Source organism: Mytilus galloprovincialis, chromosome 5 (genome assembly GCF_965363235.1).
Source record: "Mytilus galloprovincialis chromosome 5, xbMytGall1.hap1.1, whole genome shotgun sequence".
Lineage (NCBI taxonomy): Eukaryota > Metazoa > Mollusca > Bivalvia > Mytilida > Mytilidae > Mytilus > Mytilus galloprovincialis.
This window is the reverse complement of record NC_134842.1, coordinates 46,032,085-46,050,111: the sequence shown is the minus strand read 5'-3', so window position 1 is coordinate 46,050,111 and position 18,027 is coordinate 46,032,085. Positions and strand designations below refer to the sequence as shown.

General features: G+C 31.8%; 1 protein-coding gene and 1 long non-coding RNA gene across 2 annotated transcripts in view; both read right to left on the bottom strand.

Moving 5' to 3' along the window:
• Positions 1–5,069: 5,069 nt before the first annotated feature.
• Positions 5,070–18,027, bottom strand: part of LOC143075919 (uncharacterized) — a 35,384-nt gene continuing 22,426 nt past the window's right edge. The window contains exons 8-9 of the mRNA XM_076251503.1: positions 6,837–6,978; positions 5,070–5,273 (exon numbers count right to left, since the gene is read on the bottom strand). Coding sequence (XP_076107618.1) covers positions 5,212–5,273; positions 6,837–6,978 — 204 coding nt within the window. The 3' untranslated portion in view covers positions 5,070–5,211. The remainder of the gene's footprint in view (positions 5,274–6,836; positions 6,979–18,027) is intronic.
• Positions 11,051–16,174, bottom strand: LOC143075920 (uncharacterized). The gene is made up of 3 exons (XR_012978463.1): positions 16,089–16,174; positions 12,449–12,536; positions 11,051–11,821 (listed from the first exon to the last, which is right to left on the bottom strand). It is a non-coding gene; the product is annotated as an uncharacterized LOC143075920 (long non-coding RNA).

Sequence of the window (18,027 nt, the reverse complement as noted above, 5' to 3'; positions counted from 1 at the left end):
GCACCGCATTTAGGCTAGTTCGTGGCGGTCAGTTTTTATAGGTGGAGGAAACCGTAGTACCGGAGGAATCCACCCACATTCGATAGAAAAACTGACAATACTAGTCAATTAAGATTGGAGTCGATTGCACCCGCAACGGGTTTTTATGAGACATGCATGTAAATTAAATGTTATTTTTAAAATGAGTGTAGACGATTTATACTTATCTGCGCAAAAGCTTTTAGATTTATTTTTTGCTAATTTAAAAGAAAATTATTTTATTGGATTTGTTGGATGCAGAAACAAAGACTTTTGTTTAGTATTTTGCGATATTGTACTTATTCAAGGTGGGATATAATACACATTCCGTCATTTACTGGAAACAGTATAAACGGAAGTTTATGGTGTCAAATAATCATTGATAGAGGTTATCAGTTTGGATAATGCCTTCTTCCGATAAACATTTATTAAAAATTTTAGTATAAATAGATGAAAGTTTTACTAATTCCATGTCGTCAACTTGTTGACTTTAAATGACTTCCGAGATAAGATAGATAAATTTGAAAGTAAACACATGACCGACAATTCAAAAATTTGATAAATAAATAGGTGAACAAATCAGAAATTCAATTTTGATTAATTCATTCCCATAGTAGGATCTCAAAAATTGCCATTTATAAAATGGAAAAAAATAGAGTTTGTTATTTAACGCATTTATATTTACGATTTAGTATATGATGGCACCATACACAAACATAACTGACACTATTTTAACTAGCATCATGCGACAAATATATAAACACCTTAAATGTTTGTGATTACATGTATCTCTTCAATACGTGGTTCAACAGAATAAAACATATCTCCCAAACGTTCATGTCAAGGAGTGGCGGAAGTGTTTTCCCTACGAAGTAAATTAATAAAAACAAATACAAGTAGTAAGGTTCAATTTCAAAGGATAAGAAAAAAAAGTTTGTACTCAATCCATCTTTTCTGTAAATATAAAGAAAAGCAGAAAAAAGTTGACAATAACAAACGTTTGATTTATAAAGTGTCAACTTTGTTGGCGTTTAGCTACTTCCAGCAATCTTGGCTATACGTTTCGTGACGTCAAGTTATATTGATGAAAGGAGATGGAGTATACGTAGCCAACCGATAACCTTCTATAGTAGGGAAACTAACAATCCCTGTCAATTAAGTTTGGAGTCGAAATTAACTGCACATGTGCGGGATTTAAACGGATAACCTAAGTGTTGATATGTAAGTGACAGTGTTGATGAACTCTTGAGACAATTCGGCCGTACTACAAAAGCAATCGTAAAAGATCGAGAGAACCAGCATGGACTCTAGAAGGATAGCAAAGGTCAATACAACTGTGTTTAAATATCTTATGCAGGTTGAACACTTTAATACATACTATCAGAAATCAGCCCTCAATATCTTATGAAATACACAGGCACTTGACTCAGAAAAAAATTCCTATATACCTCAATATAACACAAGGTACTTAACTCGCCTTTTTGAAAATTGTTAGCTGCACGCGAAGTTCCGTTACATGCCGATTTAACGGTTGTCAACCCCACTACAACTTGTCATGTCGTAAATGTAAATTGATTTATCTTATATTAAGGTATAAAGGTATTTTTTTTCTAAGACAAGTGCCTGTGATGAAATAGTATATTAATTAAACTGACCAAAGCTTGCACAAGGCAAGTTATTTGAATAATAACTTATTTGGTGATGACAATTGCTTTTTCTTAAACGGTATATGTTAATGCTTTATTTATTATTTAACGTCACATACTTTTCCGATTTTTTAATATGTTATTTTCAATATTACTTCCTATATGATTTTGCTTTTCAACTATTTTGATTCGAGTGCCAATGATATTTCTGATGTAGACGAAAAGCGCGTTCGTATGTTAGATTAGTTTCGTTTTTATACGCCCGTCGTCTTTTAGACGGGACGTATTATGGTATACCGTTGTCCGTCCGTCCGTCTGTCCGTCCGTCCGTCCGTCCGTCCGTCCGTCCGTCGTCCACACTTCGGACAATAACTCAAAAACGCTTTCACCAATTTCCATGAAACTTAAGTGAATTGTTTATATCTATTGACGTAAGCTCCCTTTCGTTTTTTTTTAATTTCAGATTTTAAGTTTTGGATTTATGGGGCTTTATTCATAAAAAAGGGGGGATTTTCAACACTTCGGACAATAACTCAAAAAGGCTTTCACCAATGTGCATGAAACTTTGGTGAATTGTTTATATCTATTGATGTAAGCTCCCTTTCAATTTTGATAAATTTCAGATTTTAAGTTTTGGATTTATGGGGCTTTATTCATAAAAAAGGGGGGATTTTCAACACTTCGGACAATAACTCAAAAAGGCTTTCACCAATGTCCATGAAACTTTGGTGAATTGTTTATATCTTTTGATGTAAGCTCCCTTTCAATTTTTATAAATTTCAGATTTTAAGTTTTGGATTTATGGGGCTTTATTCATAAAAAAAAGGGGGATTTTCAACACTTCGGACAATAACTCAAAAAGGCTTTCACCAATGTCCATGAAACTTTGGTGAATTGTGTATATCTATTGATGTAAGCTCCCTTTCAATTTTTATAAATTTCAGATTTTAAGTTTTGGATTTATGGGGCTTTATTCATAAAAAAAAAGGGGGATTTTCAACACTTCGGCCAATAACTCAAAAAGGCTTTCACCAATGTCCATGAAACTTTGGTGAATTGTTTATATCTATTGATGTAAGCTCCCTTTCAATTTTTATAAATTTCAGATTTTAAGTTTTGGATTTATGGGGCTTTATTCATAAAAAAAGGGGGATTTTTAACACTTCGGACAATAACTCAAAAAGGCTTTCACCAATGTCCATGAAACTTTGGTGAATTGTTTATATCTATTGATGTAAGCTCCCTTTCAATTTTTATAAATTTCAGATTTTACATTTCCGTGTTATGAATTTTTATGCTTAAAAAAGAGGGGGATTTTCCAATTTTGGGACAATAACTAACACTTTCACAAAATTTTATGCAACTTTGATAAATTGTTTATATCTATTGACATAAGCTCCCTTTTCATTTTTATAAATTTTAGATTTTACGTTTTCTTAAGTAATGAATTTTTATACTTTAAAAAGGGGGATTTTATGAAACTTTGGTGAATATATTAATGTAACATCCCTTTTGATTTGTATATATATTTCTTTCACAAAATTTTATGCAACTTTGATAAATTGTTTATATCTATTGACATAAGCTCCCTTTTCATTTTTATAAATTTTAGATTTTACGTTTTCTTAAGTAATGAATTTTTATACTTTAAAAAGGGGGATTTTATGAAACTTTGGTGAATATATTAATGTAACATCCCTTTTGATTTGTATATATATTTCTAGTTGATCATATAAATTCATTTAAAGCATAAAAGACAAGTTAAAAGAGCAACGGGCGTATCATGCGCTTAAGCGCAGCCCTTTATTTACTTTTGTTTCGATATTTTATTGTATATTTTTAATTCCTGCTGTTTGTGTACCAAAATTGTTGTATAACATACCCTTGCGGTAGCTTAATTATAGACATAATTTTAATGTTGTTTAAATTGTGACATTTCTTGCACTTTGTTCTAACATTTTACTCATATTTGCAAATCTGACCATTTCCTCGATTAAGATTTTATGTTACACATTTATGGTTTTATCTACTCTCAATATGATTGGATGAACCTGTGTCGATTAAGCACATTTTTTTTAGATTATCGTTTCTTTTTCATTTTTAAGGCTAGTTTCGTCTTAAGGATACCAGAGGAACATTCAAACTCATAGAATAAAAAATGAACTGGCAACGCCAAGGCTAAAAAAAGAAGACAATACAGACAAAAAAAATTGTACGCAAGACACAAAATAGAACACTAAAGACTTGACAGCACGAACCCTACCAATCACGTAGGGTGAGCTCATGAACATGGTATCAGACCCTGCTACACCTGTGGCATATTAAAAAGGTTTAACATCTTTTTTGAATACTCAATGTACGATGTTACCAATTTCCCACTTATCTCGATCATATGACTTCACAAAAGGTCAAGTCTTGGAAAAGAATCACTATATTCCGTGTATATATATATGTTTGTATTACAAATCAACAACACAAGATCCAGTGCCTCATAACATAATGCAGTGAAATGTAGGGTTTTAATTCTAACGGCTGCTAAATTCAATGTATTATTTTTTTCAATGCTTTTTCCTTAGCAACCGGATATGACCTACTTTGATTTAGAGGTATTACTTCTTGTTTTGATCACAATAATTGAAAATCGATGATAAGTACATGTACATGTAGGATCTGTTTATTTCGCCATCAAGAAAAAGAGGATTATATCTTTGCTACAACACTAATTATATACCCACCATCTGTGACAATTTTTAGATAGGACAATTTAAAATTTAAAATTTGAAAACAGCAGCTCTTTAACTTTATTGAAGGAAACGCAATTTCTGGAATATCGTATTAAGTCGGAGATATATTATAGTCAATCTTCAGCATTGTTCATGTGCTGCCGACATGTTGCTTTTAGAAATGTAAAGTTCACATTGGATGGCTTAAATCATCTGTTCTGTTATAAAATATCAGCAGACTTTGCAATGTATAGTGCAAGTTCAGAACGTAAATTTAATTGATAATATAAGATTGTTTTCATTTATTTGAATAATTCATGTAATTGCTGTATTTCATTTTTCATGCTTAACTTATTTCACGTTTATTTGTAAACTACTATCCACAATGTCAATCCCATGATCGGTGAACAGACAATTGAGGAGTAGAGTGAAGAATATAAAAACACATCAAACAGTATAGCTTGCTTACATGACGTTTGTTCTATATTTCAGAAATCCTCGGTTAATAAAACCTTTTAAAATTCAATCACATCACATATATTGCCTCATCAACAGTGTTTATTTGAGCTGCGGTATAGATATAATCGTACCACTGGTTATTGTTCTTAAAAGGACGTGTTGTGTGCAAATTTTCTTAAAGCAAATAGAAAAGTTATTCGGCTTTAGTAGATTTTTAAACATCTTAATTGTTTGCATTTATTAATTCAACAGCATTTACATTAAAATACATACAAATACATGAGACGGATAATAGCATAAATAGAAAAATGTCAATATTGAATATTTTCTTTTCTTGATGAACTAAAATCGGATTGGTCACAGTGTTATTTGAGCGCTAACAACAGTGCACATGCTGTAACATACGTGAACACACTCACAAATGAACCTGAAATGAGAAATACTATTAACAATCAGAACATTTTCGAATCATAACTAAGTTCTAATTCAATTGTGTTGTGATAGGAAGTAATCAAAACCTTGAAATCATGTTTGATGAACTACCCTTCCAGAGAATATTTACTCACTCTCTTTTTTTAATGAAAGGATTTTAATAATATCACGAAGGATCATATCAAATGCTTATATACTTTGCTTATAAATCAAAATATTTCACCTCGGTTTTTCAAACAGTAGGGAGCAACATGTGTTTGTGACTTAATTGTAAGTACCATGTATTTATATACTAGTATTGCATTTCAACATAAATGATTAACTTTGTACTTATTTGGCTTAGACAACATTTTGAATTGAGCGTCCCTGTTGAGTCTTAAGTAGTCGAACAGGTCTGGCGTCTTAAATTATAATCCTGGTACCTTTGAGAATTATGTCTATAAAAAGGATATTCTACCAACATTTAATATAGTATATGTTTTCAAAAACTGTCTTAAACGAGAAATTCTACTATGCATATATAGAAATACGTTGAATCTATGCTGTTTTCTTCTCTCTATATATTAGCGTATGCAATCTAGTTATGCGAGAAAGCTATTTTACCAAAAGTCTGATAGCATTTGTAATCTTTGAAAAACGTGTGTTTCCATGTATTATGCATATTTGTCAAAGTAATAAGTTACATATAGATGATGTTCTTTCACTAAATAATTCAAAATTTGGTGACTATGTGGAACGCATCTATCCAATCGAGCTAGAGATAAAGGATACTACAGATACAGTTAACTCGGCCTCATATCTTGACTTACATCTAGAAATTGACAATGAGGGTCGGTTGAAAACAAAACTTTACGACAAAAGAGATGATTTCAGCTTTCCAATTGTGAACTTTCCATTTCTAAGTAGCAACATTCCAGCAGCACCTGCATACGGCGTTTATATCTCCCAATTGATACGATATTCCCGTGCTTGCATTTCCTATCATGATTTTCTTGATAGAGGGTTGCTGTTCACAAGGAAGCTATTAAACCAAGAGTTCCAAATGGTGAAGTTGAAATCATCCCTTCGTAAATTTTACGGACGCCATCACGAGTTGGTTGACCGTTATGGAATAACCGTATCACAAATGATATCGGATATGTTCCTTACGTCGTAACTACAATCCCCTTCCCTTTCCTGAATGTGACCTACCGAATTAGACTATTTACCGGATTTGTTATCACATAAGCAACACGACGGGTGCCGCATATGGAGCAGGATCTGCTTACCCTTCCGGAGCACCTGAGATCACCCCTAGTTTTTGGTGGGGTTCGTGTTGTTTATTCTTTAGTTTTCTATGTTGTGTCATGTGTACTATTGTTTTTCTGTTTTTCTGTTTGTCTTTTTCATTTGTAGCCATGGCGTTGTCAGTTTGTTTTAGATTTATGAGTTTGACTGTCCCTTTGGTATCTTTCGTCCCTCTTTTACATGGTAATACGAATTTTCTTTTCATGTTCGTTGCAATGAGATATGAAGGAACTATCTTTAATATATTACTTTGAATGGGCAAATTAAATACCTGAACAGCCACTTGTGTCTATTCTATAGTCAACAACAGTAAAAGAAGTGGACACAGATTCTTGTAGGTACACATTCTTCGATTTTTGGTCGGCATTTCTCCTTCTTCTACTGCTTACAGTGGGTTTACCATTTACGCAGGGCTAAATTTCATAAATAAAGAAAACCGAAACTGAGACGAAAGAAATAAAAGATCACTGGGGTAAAGCTGATGACCGTCACTGCATTCACGGTCATCCCAAGATGTCGGATGAAAAATTAGGTCAGTTTCTGTATTGTCTGTTAAAGTGTTTCTATATCATTTTCTTTACAAATCATACATTGAAACGATGTAAATTTATAAAAGAATCACTCGGAAATCACTAATTACTTCTGAGAAATGTGCATGAAACGGGAAATTCGATTTGAAAAAATCGCCAAGATGACCGTAAATCACAATCGAGATGACCGTAACAGAATCAGCGATTCATAACAAGGGTGACCGTAACTGCTTTTAAGATGACCGTAATTTGTAAATGATGACCGTAACTTTTAAAGGATGACCCTCAATTCTAAGAAATATCCGTATTTATATAACTATCTTTTTGTATCAAATGATTAATCGTGTTGGTATACACATATTAATATGAGAGTTTTATCCTATAGGTAGAAGAAAATAAGACGTGCTTCAAATGCAAAGATTACCATATGTATCTTTTTTACAGTAGAGGGTTTAATTTTTAAAATGAATTTGCCAAAAGACATGCAAATGAACAGAAAGGGAAAATATGCTACAAAAGCGCGATAAAATGACACCTTACAAGCATAATGAAAAAAATGCGGTGCACAGCCTTCAACTGCTCGACAAAAGACTTTTTTGTTTTGTTTCTGGGATTCCTTTTAATGACATAATAAATACACATTTTTAAAAATGCCAAAAAATTGCATGTACACCCATTGATATTATATCGTCTTTCATTTTGTCGTGCAAATAAAATAACAGAAATATTTTGAAAATATCATTCGAATAAACTAGTGAGGGTGATCTCCAGCAAAGTAGATCCTTAAAATAGTATTGTACGAAAAGCGTATCACATGGCGGAACGTTGTCAATTTGTATATATACAGAAATGTTATTCATACAGTCAGGAGTCTACTTCTTCAAAAAGTATCTCCCCATTACGCCAGTTCATGCTCACAATCGTAAAAATGGAAGCCATTGTAGGGATGACGCTCTGCCAATTTTGCTCTTGAAAACTGATAAATTTATCCACATAGCACCATTACGATCGATCGTTATATGTCAGTTATATTTTAAAAGACAAATGTATCTACTAGCTAAATGAGCATTAGTTAATGATCTTGTCTGCATTGATTCAACTTAAAAATATTGTCTGTTCGGATGTCAGATGGAATTTTTGAAAATTCTTAAGCATTTAAAAAAATTCTAATTAAATATTTCGTGGAAGGGCGAACTAAACATTTTCAGTGGTTGAAGATTATAAACCCTAGTTATCACACTCAAGAAAATAATATTTTTTCGAAGATATCCATTTTCATCATCCAAATTAAAAGACTGTCGTCAAGTACTTTTAGAAAAAATAGCTATTCGAACACACCTACTCTGTTTTTGTGATTCATTAGATAGGTATCTCACTTGACCCATATATTTCATCTTTTCGTACTGTCATTTCTTTACGTTATAAAGTCAACCTGTAGCTTTGATATATAATAATGATAGAATCTGAAGCGAGATGCTATATAAAATACTCTTGCTTTGTACGTTTTAAAGACAAAATATACACCCCAAACATGCCCTAACATAAAAAGGTGCACTCGATTTTTCTCTTTTCGATACAATCGTTACCTGTTTTGGGGATTTTTTTCTTGATTCACATAATGGAAGGGCAGACACGAAAATTTCTGAACTAAAAGATTGATATGTTCTCCGTCCGTGATAAAAAAAAAATCGGAGGTAATGCATTTTCTACATCCAACTATATACCATATATAAGAAAGAAGATGTGGTATTATTGCCAATGAGACAACTATCCAGAAAAGACCAAAATAACACAAACATTAATAACTATAGGTAACCGTAAGGCCTTCAACAATGATCCCATACCGCATAGTCAGCTATAAAAGGCCCCGATAAGAACCATGTCGTCGACGTGATATCTTATTGTTTTGCATTACTATGTAATAGATACATTGAAAACTTATGCAAATGGTGTTTTTAAAATAAGAAAATTGTCGTTTTATTTGTTTCTATTCACTTTTTAAAATTTTGTTACTATATCTAACATTACAGTTAACATTTATCGCTTTCTCGATAAACACAGAGCTTCGATTCTTTTGTTCTATTTCAAAAGTGTTTCCGCCTGCATATATCAAGACAAATTAAGATTTTAATCTGCTTCCTCTGGAACCATACACATGGGCTCGATTACCAAATATTCGTAAGTATTATTAATGTTTTTAATGCTCCATTTATTGGCATTATCTTTTTCTGGTTTGTGCGTACGTTCGTCCGTTCGTCTGTTTGTTTGTACGTTTGTCCAGCTTCAAGTTAAATAAAATTGAAACTTAGTACACATTTTCCCTATGGTATGATCTTTTTAATTCTAATGCCAAATTACAGTTTTATCCCACTTTCATAGTCCACTAAACATAGAAAATGATAGTGTAAATGAGGAATCCGTGTATTAGGGACACATTCATGTTTCTTCAAATTTTCGTCGTATATCGCTGTCAATTTGTGTTAAAATTTTAACGTCGATATCAATAAATATTTCATTGTTTACGAGAAATATGCAATTTACTATCATTGTTATAAATCCTAAATATGGCCAATTATATTATAGTTTAAAAAAAGAAATTTATGAAACATATTTATATCCGCTAACCGAGTCCCTATCATTGAGATCGACAAACTCAACAAAAAAGCTTTGAATACAATACGGATATGTCTTAGAATTGATGGTCATCCTATAAAAGTTACGGTCGTCCTATATAAATTACAGTCAGTCTTTACAAATTACGGTCATCCTTTAACACTGTGCGGGACAAATTTGCCATTCCGGTATCGGCAAATCTGACTTTGTCGGTTTACAAGATATCCAAAAAAAAAATTGCCCAGTGATAGATTATTGAAAAATTAAAAAAATGTCATATGTCCCAACTTGTCACTGTTGTCACTCTTGTCACTGCAGCTGATTAAAAGTACATTTCCCATGGGAAATTTGATAATTCCCATGGGAATATTAGAATTTCCCATGGGAACATTGGAAGTTCCCATGGGAAAAATTACTTTTCCCATGGGAAGTTTAGAGTTCCCATAGGAACTTTAAAGTTCCCATGGGAAAAGATGAATACAAAAAGTTCCCATGGGAATTAATTCTTCCCATGGGAACAAATTTTCTTCCCATGGGAACAATATTTCTTCCCATGGGAACAAATCTTCTTCCCATGGGAACAATTTTTCTTCCCATGGGAACAATTTTTTTTCACATAGGAACAATTTTTCTTCCCATGGGAACATACTATATTACAACATGTACAATACAAACATTATTTTCCATTTGAATTTTTTTCTTCAGAAAAATTACAATTTGTTGCAAATACTGGATATATGAGAATAAAAGAGAATATACTTCTGCCTTAGCTGGATGGAAAGCTGTAGGGGATAACACATTTTTGGAACCTTGTAAAACATCTCAGAAAAGCAGATTTGTCTCCGGGACGAGTTTGCAATTCCGCTGAGTGCAAAAGTTGTTCACCTTAATTTTTGGAGTTCAGTCAAAATGAAGTTGATAACTTGGTTGGTATTGGTTCCCTGATATTTGTCCTAAAATTGTTTGGCTCTAGCACCACTGTTGAAAAAGTTATGCCCCTTTTTTTTAACAATTTCCTTAGAGGAATAGTTGTTTTCCTCAAGGAAAATCAAATTTCCCTAAAGGAAAAAGATTTTTCCTCAAAGGGAAATTGTTTTTTCCTCAAAGGGAAATTGTTTTTTCCTCAAGGGAAATTGTTTTTTCAAGGGAAAAAGATTTCCTTCAAGACAACAAATTTCCTCTAATGAAATCATTGTTCTTCAAATTTCCTCTAAAGAAATTTCTGAACATCAAATTTCCCTTATTTGTTCTTGTTAAACATTTCTTCGCTATACCATGTATACAAACAGTATGAATATAATTATTACAAGACTGTATAGTTGATGCAAATGATATTCAAAACTTTCATAAATGTTTGACTCAACATTTTAATGACATTGAAAATTGATAAAGTCTGACTGTTTAGATCTAGGTATTGTTCATACTTTTTATAAAATTTAACTATGATTTATAACAAAAATTTGTAGCAAATGATTCTGTTTTCTTTGTAATTCATGTAATTGTTTCAATGCAATACATTAATAAGCAACCAATTTGAATGTCATACCATTTGTGGTGTTCTAAAGAATTTGTTTATATATTTGCAGATTAAATAATAAAATATACACTTTTAGTGTTATTTTAAATTAAAATTTTCTTCTGTTTCAGCTTGTGTACAGTTTTCAATCCACTACGTAAGAATTCAGTGAATACATTATTCCATTCACTTAACATTTTCCTTCAATTCTAAGAGAAAACATTTTTGCAAATTGTTCTTCAATGATCTTCTTCCGTATATTTGATATGAGGGAGCGATGTAAATGAGTGGATAAAACTGGTGTTCCTTTTTTCAACAACAAAATAGTATTTGTTCTGCATTCTCCTTTCTTTCGAATAATATATATAATATGTTGTTGCTTTTATGCAATAGTGTTTTTGTGTATCTATGATAGAACTCCATTTTGTTTATTGGCATTATCATGTGATAATGATGAAATTTCCTGTTTCTTTTTTGCAGGAAAGCACACATTCCAGTTCAAATTAATCCAATTATGCACTTTGTAAATAAATTTCAACTTTAAGTTTCCTCTTCAGTAATGACCTATTGATCGTGAAAACCAAGATGTCTGATCACCTATAAATACACAAAATAAACAAATAAAATGTTATAAATGGAGAGAGAAACAGCAATAAATGTTTTTCATATGTAGCTTTCTTTATTAAAATTCATTAAGTAAACTTGAACCTTGCGAAAAATAATTAGCTGTGATGTAGACTAGAAAGTATAAAACGCAAAATAAAGTAGTCGCGAAAAATTAGTTGATTTACATTAGTCCAGTCTGTGTTTGCAGGAAATTTACATCATAGGTTGCCATATTCCTATTGTGCCTGTCCAAAGTTCAGAGCCTGTAGTTTTTGTAAGTTTAGTCTGACACTAAAATTTAGTGGTTGTTGTTGTTGTTTCATACCGGTTATATTTATTTTTTGTAATTTATTTTGTAATAAACTAGGCAATTAGTTTTACAGTTTGGACATGTTGGATTGTTTCAATTTTTCATCTTTGGGTCTTTTATAGCTGCCTACTTTGACTATAGGGTATGGATTTTCTCATTATTGAAGGTCGTCACAGGCCTACAATTGCTTTCTTAAAGCCATGATAGTTTTCATATTTAATATACCACATCTTTTAATTTTTATAGTAATCATGATTATCATCTTTCAAATTCAACAACTTTAAAAAAATAAATAAAAGTGGCCTTACCATTTAGGTTTAGTTTGCTTCTGCAAATTTTAAATTGCCTATCATTTCTGCTGTTTATAATTTCTCTGTATCTTCTATAGTTCTTGTCCTATACATAAAAGAGTAAAAGTTATTATTGAATGGCATCTTGCATCAATATTTTTTTTTGCTGTTTAATGTACATGATGTATATTAATGTGTGTTTAATAAGAGTGCACGTGCTGAAATGTCTCGCCTTCTTTTACTAATCATTGATAATATGTTGATAGTCCTAAGTATAAAGCTTTATCACAACTGTCACATAAACTTAACATTAACCAAGATAAATAAATAAAGACTAATGAACCATGAGAATGAGGTCAGGCCTAAATTAAAATATTGTTTGTTTGCCCTTTTCCGACCCTATTTTTTTAAACAAGGTAGGTAGGTAGGTAAAATATTTTATTTTTCTTTCCCATAAAATAACTTGGCTCGGTACATTTTTTGTCATGGGTAGGCAGGTAGGTATAATATTTTATTTTATAGATACAATATCTGAATGATATCATTTTTGTCTGTATTTGCTCTTGTTTTAAGAATGATCGATTTTACTAATCTTTACTTTTATTAAAGTTTCTGAATAGTCCCAGGAAGTTATGAAAAAAAATTATCATGTATAATGTGAAGTTAATTTATATGCACTTCTATTTGTTTTTAAATATCAAAATATAGGGCTCGAGCATATTTTCAACAATTATATGCCTGGAACTTTTAAAGAGTTTTAACTTGCACTGATATTCTGTACTACGTACATGTACCTTGTACGCTTAACTTGACCGAAAGATTTATTAATATCATATATATCTCCCTAGCATGGTTTGTGAAACAGCTTTACTATGTGCAATCTATTAGGGGGTAGGACCTTTATCGGGACTTCGGGATTGGGTGTTTTTAAGCTCAGGATTTCAGGATTTCCAGGAATTGGTTTTTTTTTTAATTTTTGGGATGCAGAATTTAAATTTATTTAAATTCGGGAGCTCAGGATTTCATGTTTTAAAGCCCGGGATTTCAGGATCCGGACCCTCCAACCCCTATCTATAGTATGTGTCATTCCGACATTCTACCAATTTTATCAAAATTTGAACTGAAATTATCAGATATGATATCTGTGAAATAAAAAAAAAATATTTGACTAGAATATAAAGCCACTGCCCAGCAGTGCATTTCCCACCATCGTCATCATGCAACCAGTTAAAAGAGCTAAAACTAAGCATTTATCTTACTTTATTTACAACCCTAGAGACTGAGTGTGTCCGGGTGTTATAAAAAAAAAGCTAAAAGACTTGAAACTCAAATGTCACATATTTTACATCGCATTTATAAATGGTCTGCAAGGAAAACTTGGCGATTTTACTGCCAATTATTCTCCAATTTACAGGACTTCGGTTCATTTCAGATATATATAAAATGTCAAAGCTGGTAATAGGCAGCAATAACATAATCATCCGGATATACGAATCACTAAACGTCATCCTTATACATGTTATATAGGATACAACATCCGTTAACAAAATATTTTGTACACACGTTGATAATTTTGTATTGGACAAACTTTTTTGAATGAACCCTGCTCTTCAAGTATAAAGGGCAACGTTGGTTATACTTTCAACATCGACTTCAATCAAAAGCTTTGAATCTCTAAATGCAAGTGTTCATGCCAAACGCTGATGTGATACCAAATGGACTTAACCTTATGCGGGGAAGATAAAACCTGTGGATTCCGGTAAAAAAGTTTTGAGCAGGAAATACAAATATAAGATTTTCGGGAGGAACAAAAAATAATTAAAACAAAATATTGCTGGTAAATACAAATAAAAGATTTTCAGTCGGAACGAATTTATAGAGTCGGTCGGTAAAGGGCAAACAAATAATATTTTAATTTAAGCCTCAATGTCAGATGAACCATGCCAGGCAGACATATACAGCTAACAAGGCTTCAATGCAACAATTATAGTTGACCTATTACTTATAGTTTAAGAAAAATAGACCAAATCACAAAAACACTGATCAATGAACCGTGAAAATGAGATCAAGGTCAAATAAAACCTGTGCCACTGACATATAGATCATAAAATATTTCTATACACCAAATACAGTTGACCTATGGCTTATAGTATTTAATAGATAAAGACCAAAACTCAAAAACTTAATTTTGACCACTGAACCATGAAAATGAGGTCAAGGTCAGATGACATCATCCCACTAGACATGTTCACCTTACAATCATTTCATACAACAAATATAGTAGACCTATTGCATAAAGTATGAGAAAAACAGACCAAAACACAAAAACTTAACTATAACCACTGAACCATGAAAATTGTCATAAATAGCATAGACACCTCTTAGTTTTGAGAACAACATGCGTTAATTGTGCAAGTATAATCATTGATAAATCATGCACAAGATTGACTTTTTTTAAAAAGCCTATATATTGAAATTTTCTGAAAATATTGCATGCATTTATTAATATGACCAATTTCAAGAAATGCGCAAAAATGTGAGATGATTTATATAATTGTAATTTCAGGAATTTACAGTAAAGGCTTTTATCCTGACTGCATTTTGCACTTTTCCTAATTCAGGAGCCAGAAGTTATGGCCTTTGTGACCTTTGTATGATTTTTATTTTAGTTTCTTTTTTAATATCAAAGAGTTTAATATGACGTCCATTATCACTCAACTAGTATACATTAATGGCAAGCTAAAGCATGCCTCACAGGCAGGGATCCAGGAGGGTCTGAGGGTTGGACATGTTGGAACCCCCCTTTCTACATTGTTCTTTATTGGACGATCAATGCATTTGAATTTTAAAATTAACACCATTCGAACGTAAATATATTTCAAAATTAAGATGCTGCAATGTAAAATCCCAGTAGAGCTGGGAAGATGGTATAAGTCATTCCAAAAGAAGAAAGGACATGCAATCTGTGTTTAACTGCAATTGGCAATGAATTCCATTATTTATTTGAATGCAATTCTTTATTAGTTAAAAAATATCAGAAATCAGCATATTCCAGAGTACTATGTGAAATATCAGAATTAAGCAAAAATGAAAGGACTAACTGTCATTGACAAATATTAACTTAATATTTAAAAATGTGTCTATATTCATTTCAAAGTTAACTAAAATATTATAATGTTAAAATATTATAATATATATAATATATATTTTATTTCTAAGTTGTTTTTTTTTTTTTTTAATTGTATGTGATTGTATTTTGTAATTTACCTCTTGTTTCACATGTTAATGTGACGGAGTGTTTTTCAAATAAAGCATATTGTATTGTATTGTATTGAATGGGGACATGTAGTTGGACCCCCCCCCCCCATTTGTCTTTGGTTAGGAACCCCTTCTCGGGTTGTGGGATTTTCTCGTTGCATTGAAGACCCATTGGTGATAGATGTTAGACTTCTTGTTGATTTGGTTTCACATTTCGGCTTCGTCAGAGGAAAGCGTTCCAGAAATAAAATAGCCTTGCAAGACGTAATAATTATTTGGACTAGATTTTCACCACCATCAACATTGTCATTGTAAAGCTTGTCTCACTGTGGAAGAAATGAGTTTGGCGCGTTTACAAAAATACAATTGTCTGTGCTGACAGGGGAGTGTGTGTGCATACCATTATTTAAATTTTCTAAACCTTCTTTTTCAATATTTTGTGCATTTCTTGGTAATATACTGTCAGACATCGAGTGCTGCTTTACAAAAACGATCAACTTACAAGTAATGTAGGGGAAGGAAACTAGCTAAAAAGACCAAAAATAAGCCACAACTAATGGGGTCTCATTTGGGGGTTCTGTTCACGGATCTCGCTTTATAGTTACCAGAGACATATACATGTCTCTGGGTAAAGGCATATTTTCAAGGCATTCATACGAAGCATTCTCTTTCTCTGTCAGAATTATATCTTTAGCTCTAAATTTACACATACTGAAAAAAAATTCGTAAATACTGTACTAAAAACTGTGGAACATTTTTAAAACATTTGTCTCTTTTATATATTTGAAAATGAAACTTAATCTGACTTAAAATCGGGAAATGATTTTTTTAACTTCTTTTACTTTTAGAAGAATAATAAAATGTCGAAATATACAAACAAATAAGTACCGTATGAAGCCTTTGTAAACAAATATCAAGCTGGTTGAAAACTAGTGGTTTGGATAAACCCCAAGAACGACACATAATTTTCTCTCTCTCAATTCCAGCGTATTGTTTTAGTGAAACCATTTGTATATATACACGCATCTTTGTCGAAATTAAAATAAAAACAAAACACTTATCAATATATATATTTATTTTGTCTTCATATCTCTTAAGATTAAGAAGATGAATGTGTCTTGTCCGTGATTTTACCAAAGTAACACCAGTAGCGTGCGACGTTTCTAACATAACAAGCTGACCACACTCTAACTTATTAGTCATTTAGTAGGCGCACATCAAAGTCGTGCACCTGTGGCAAATAACTTTGTCGGGAAAGAAGTAAAACAAAAACAAAATTATTTGTTCTGTAATCATTTTTCATAAGAACAACACATTTAATTATAAATATTAAGCATACATTTTTTTAGATACAATTGTTTATTACCTAAAATAAAAAGATTATGATTGTTTAATGAATTGTTTTGTCATTTGGCACGTGTCAAACGGTTCATTGATTTTCGGCATATCAAAGAAAAACGGGCACGTGCCTAAATAATGTTGAATATCTTGTTTATTTATGATTATTTTTCTATAAAATTTGAAATTTATGCATGAAATATCAATCTCTAACATAATATGTAAAAATAATACACACAACAGCACTCCTTCTAGTCCTTAGTGGCATTGTATAGTCCTTAGTGCACTAAGGAGTCCTTAGCAGTGTTTAGACGTACCGTTGCGGTATTACTACGGACCCCATATATTTGAAGCTGTTCAAAATACTGTACATTATAGGTACGTGTATCAGATTAAACAATAATTGTTATATATATAAAAAGAATAAGTAATCTGGTATGAAATATGTCCACTGGAACGACCGTGCAAGTGCTATATATATATTATAGCCAGTCAAGGTCGTTAAAAACTTCCATTTGTTGTTGTCCACTGAAAATAAGCTCTTGAATACACGAATCCCCGTTTTATTAATGCCAAATTTATTTGTTAGTATTTCTTATTCTTTTTCTTATGATTTTATCATATTTTTTGTGTGAAATTTTCTGTGTGGTTGAACATGAAATTGCCTCCGATGCTACAAAGAAAATTTGTTTAATGTCAAATGTTGCAATATATGCTAAGTATTACACGTGGACAGGATGTTCCCCAAAAAATAAGTTATACACACCCCGAGGGTACACGCTAGTGTCATATGGAAAATTACTGGGTCACCTGTAAGATGGTAATCAGCCATGCAACTAATCAGGTTACTTAACTGACCATGTCACTTCAATTTAAAGTTTATCGGTAGATCAAAATGATAAATTCGTTTTAATTAAACATTTCAGATCTAAAGGATTTATCATTATAATGAAGTGAAATAATTAAACCATATCGTATTATTTTCAAAAGATTATTTATTT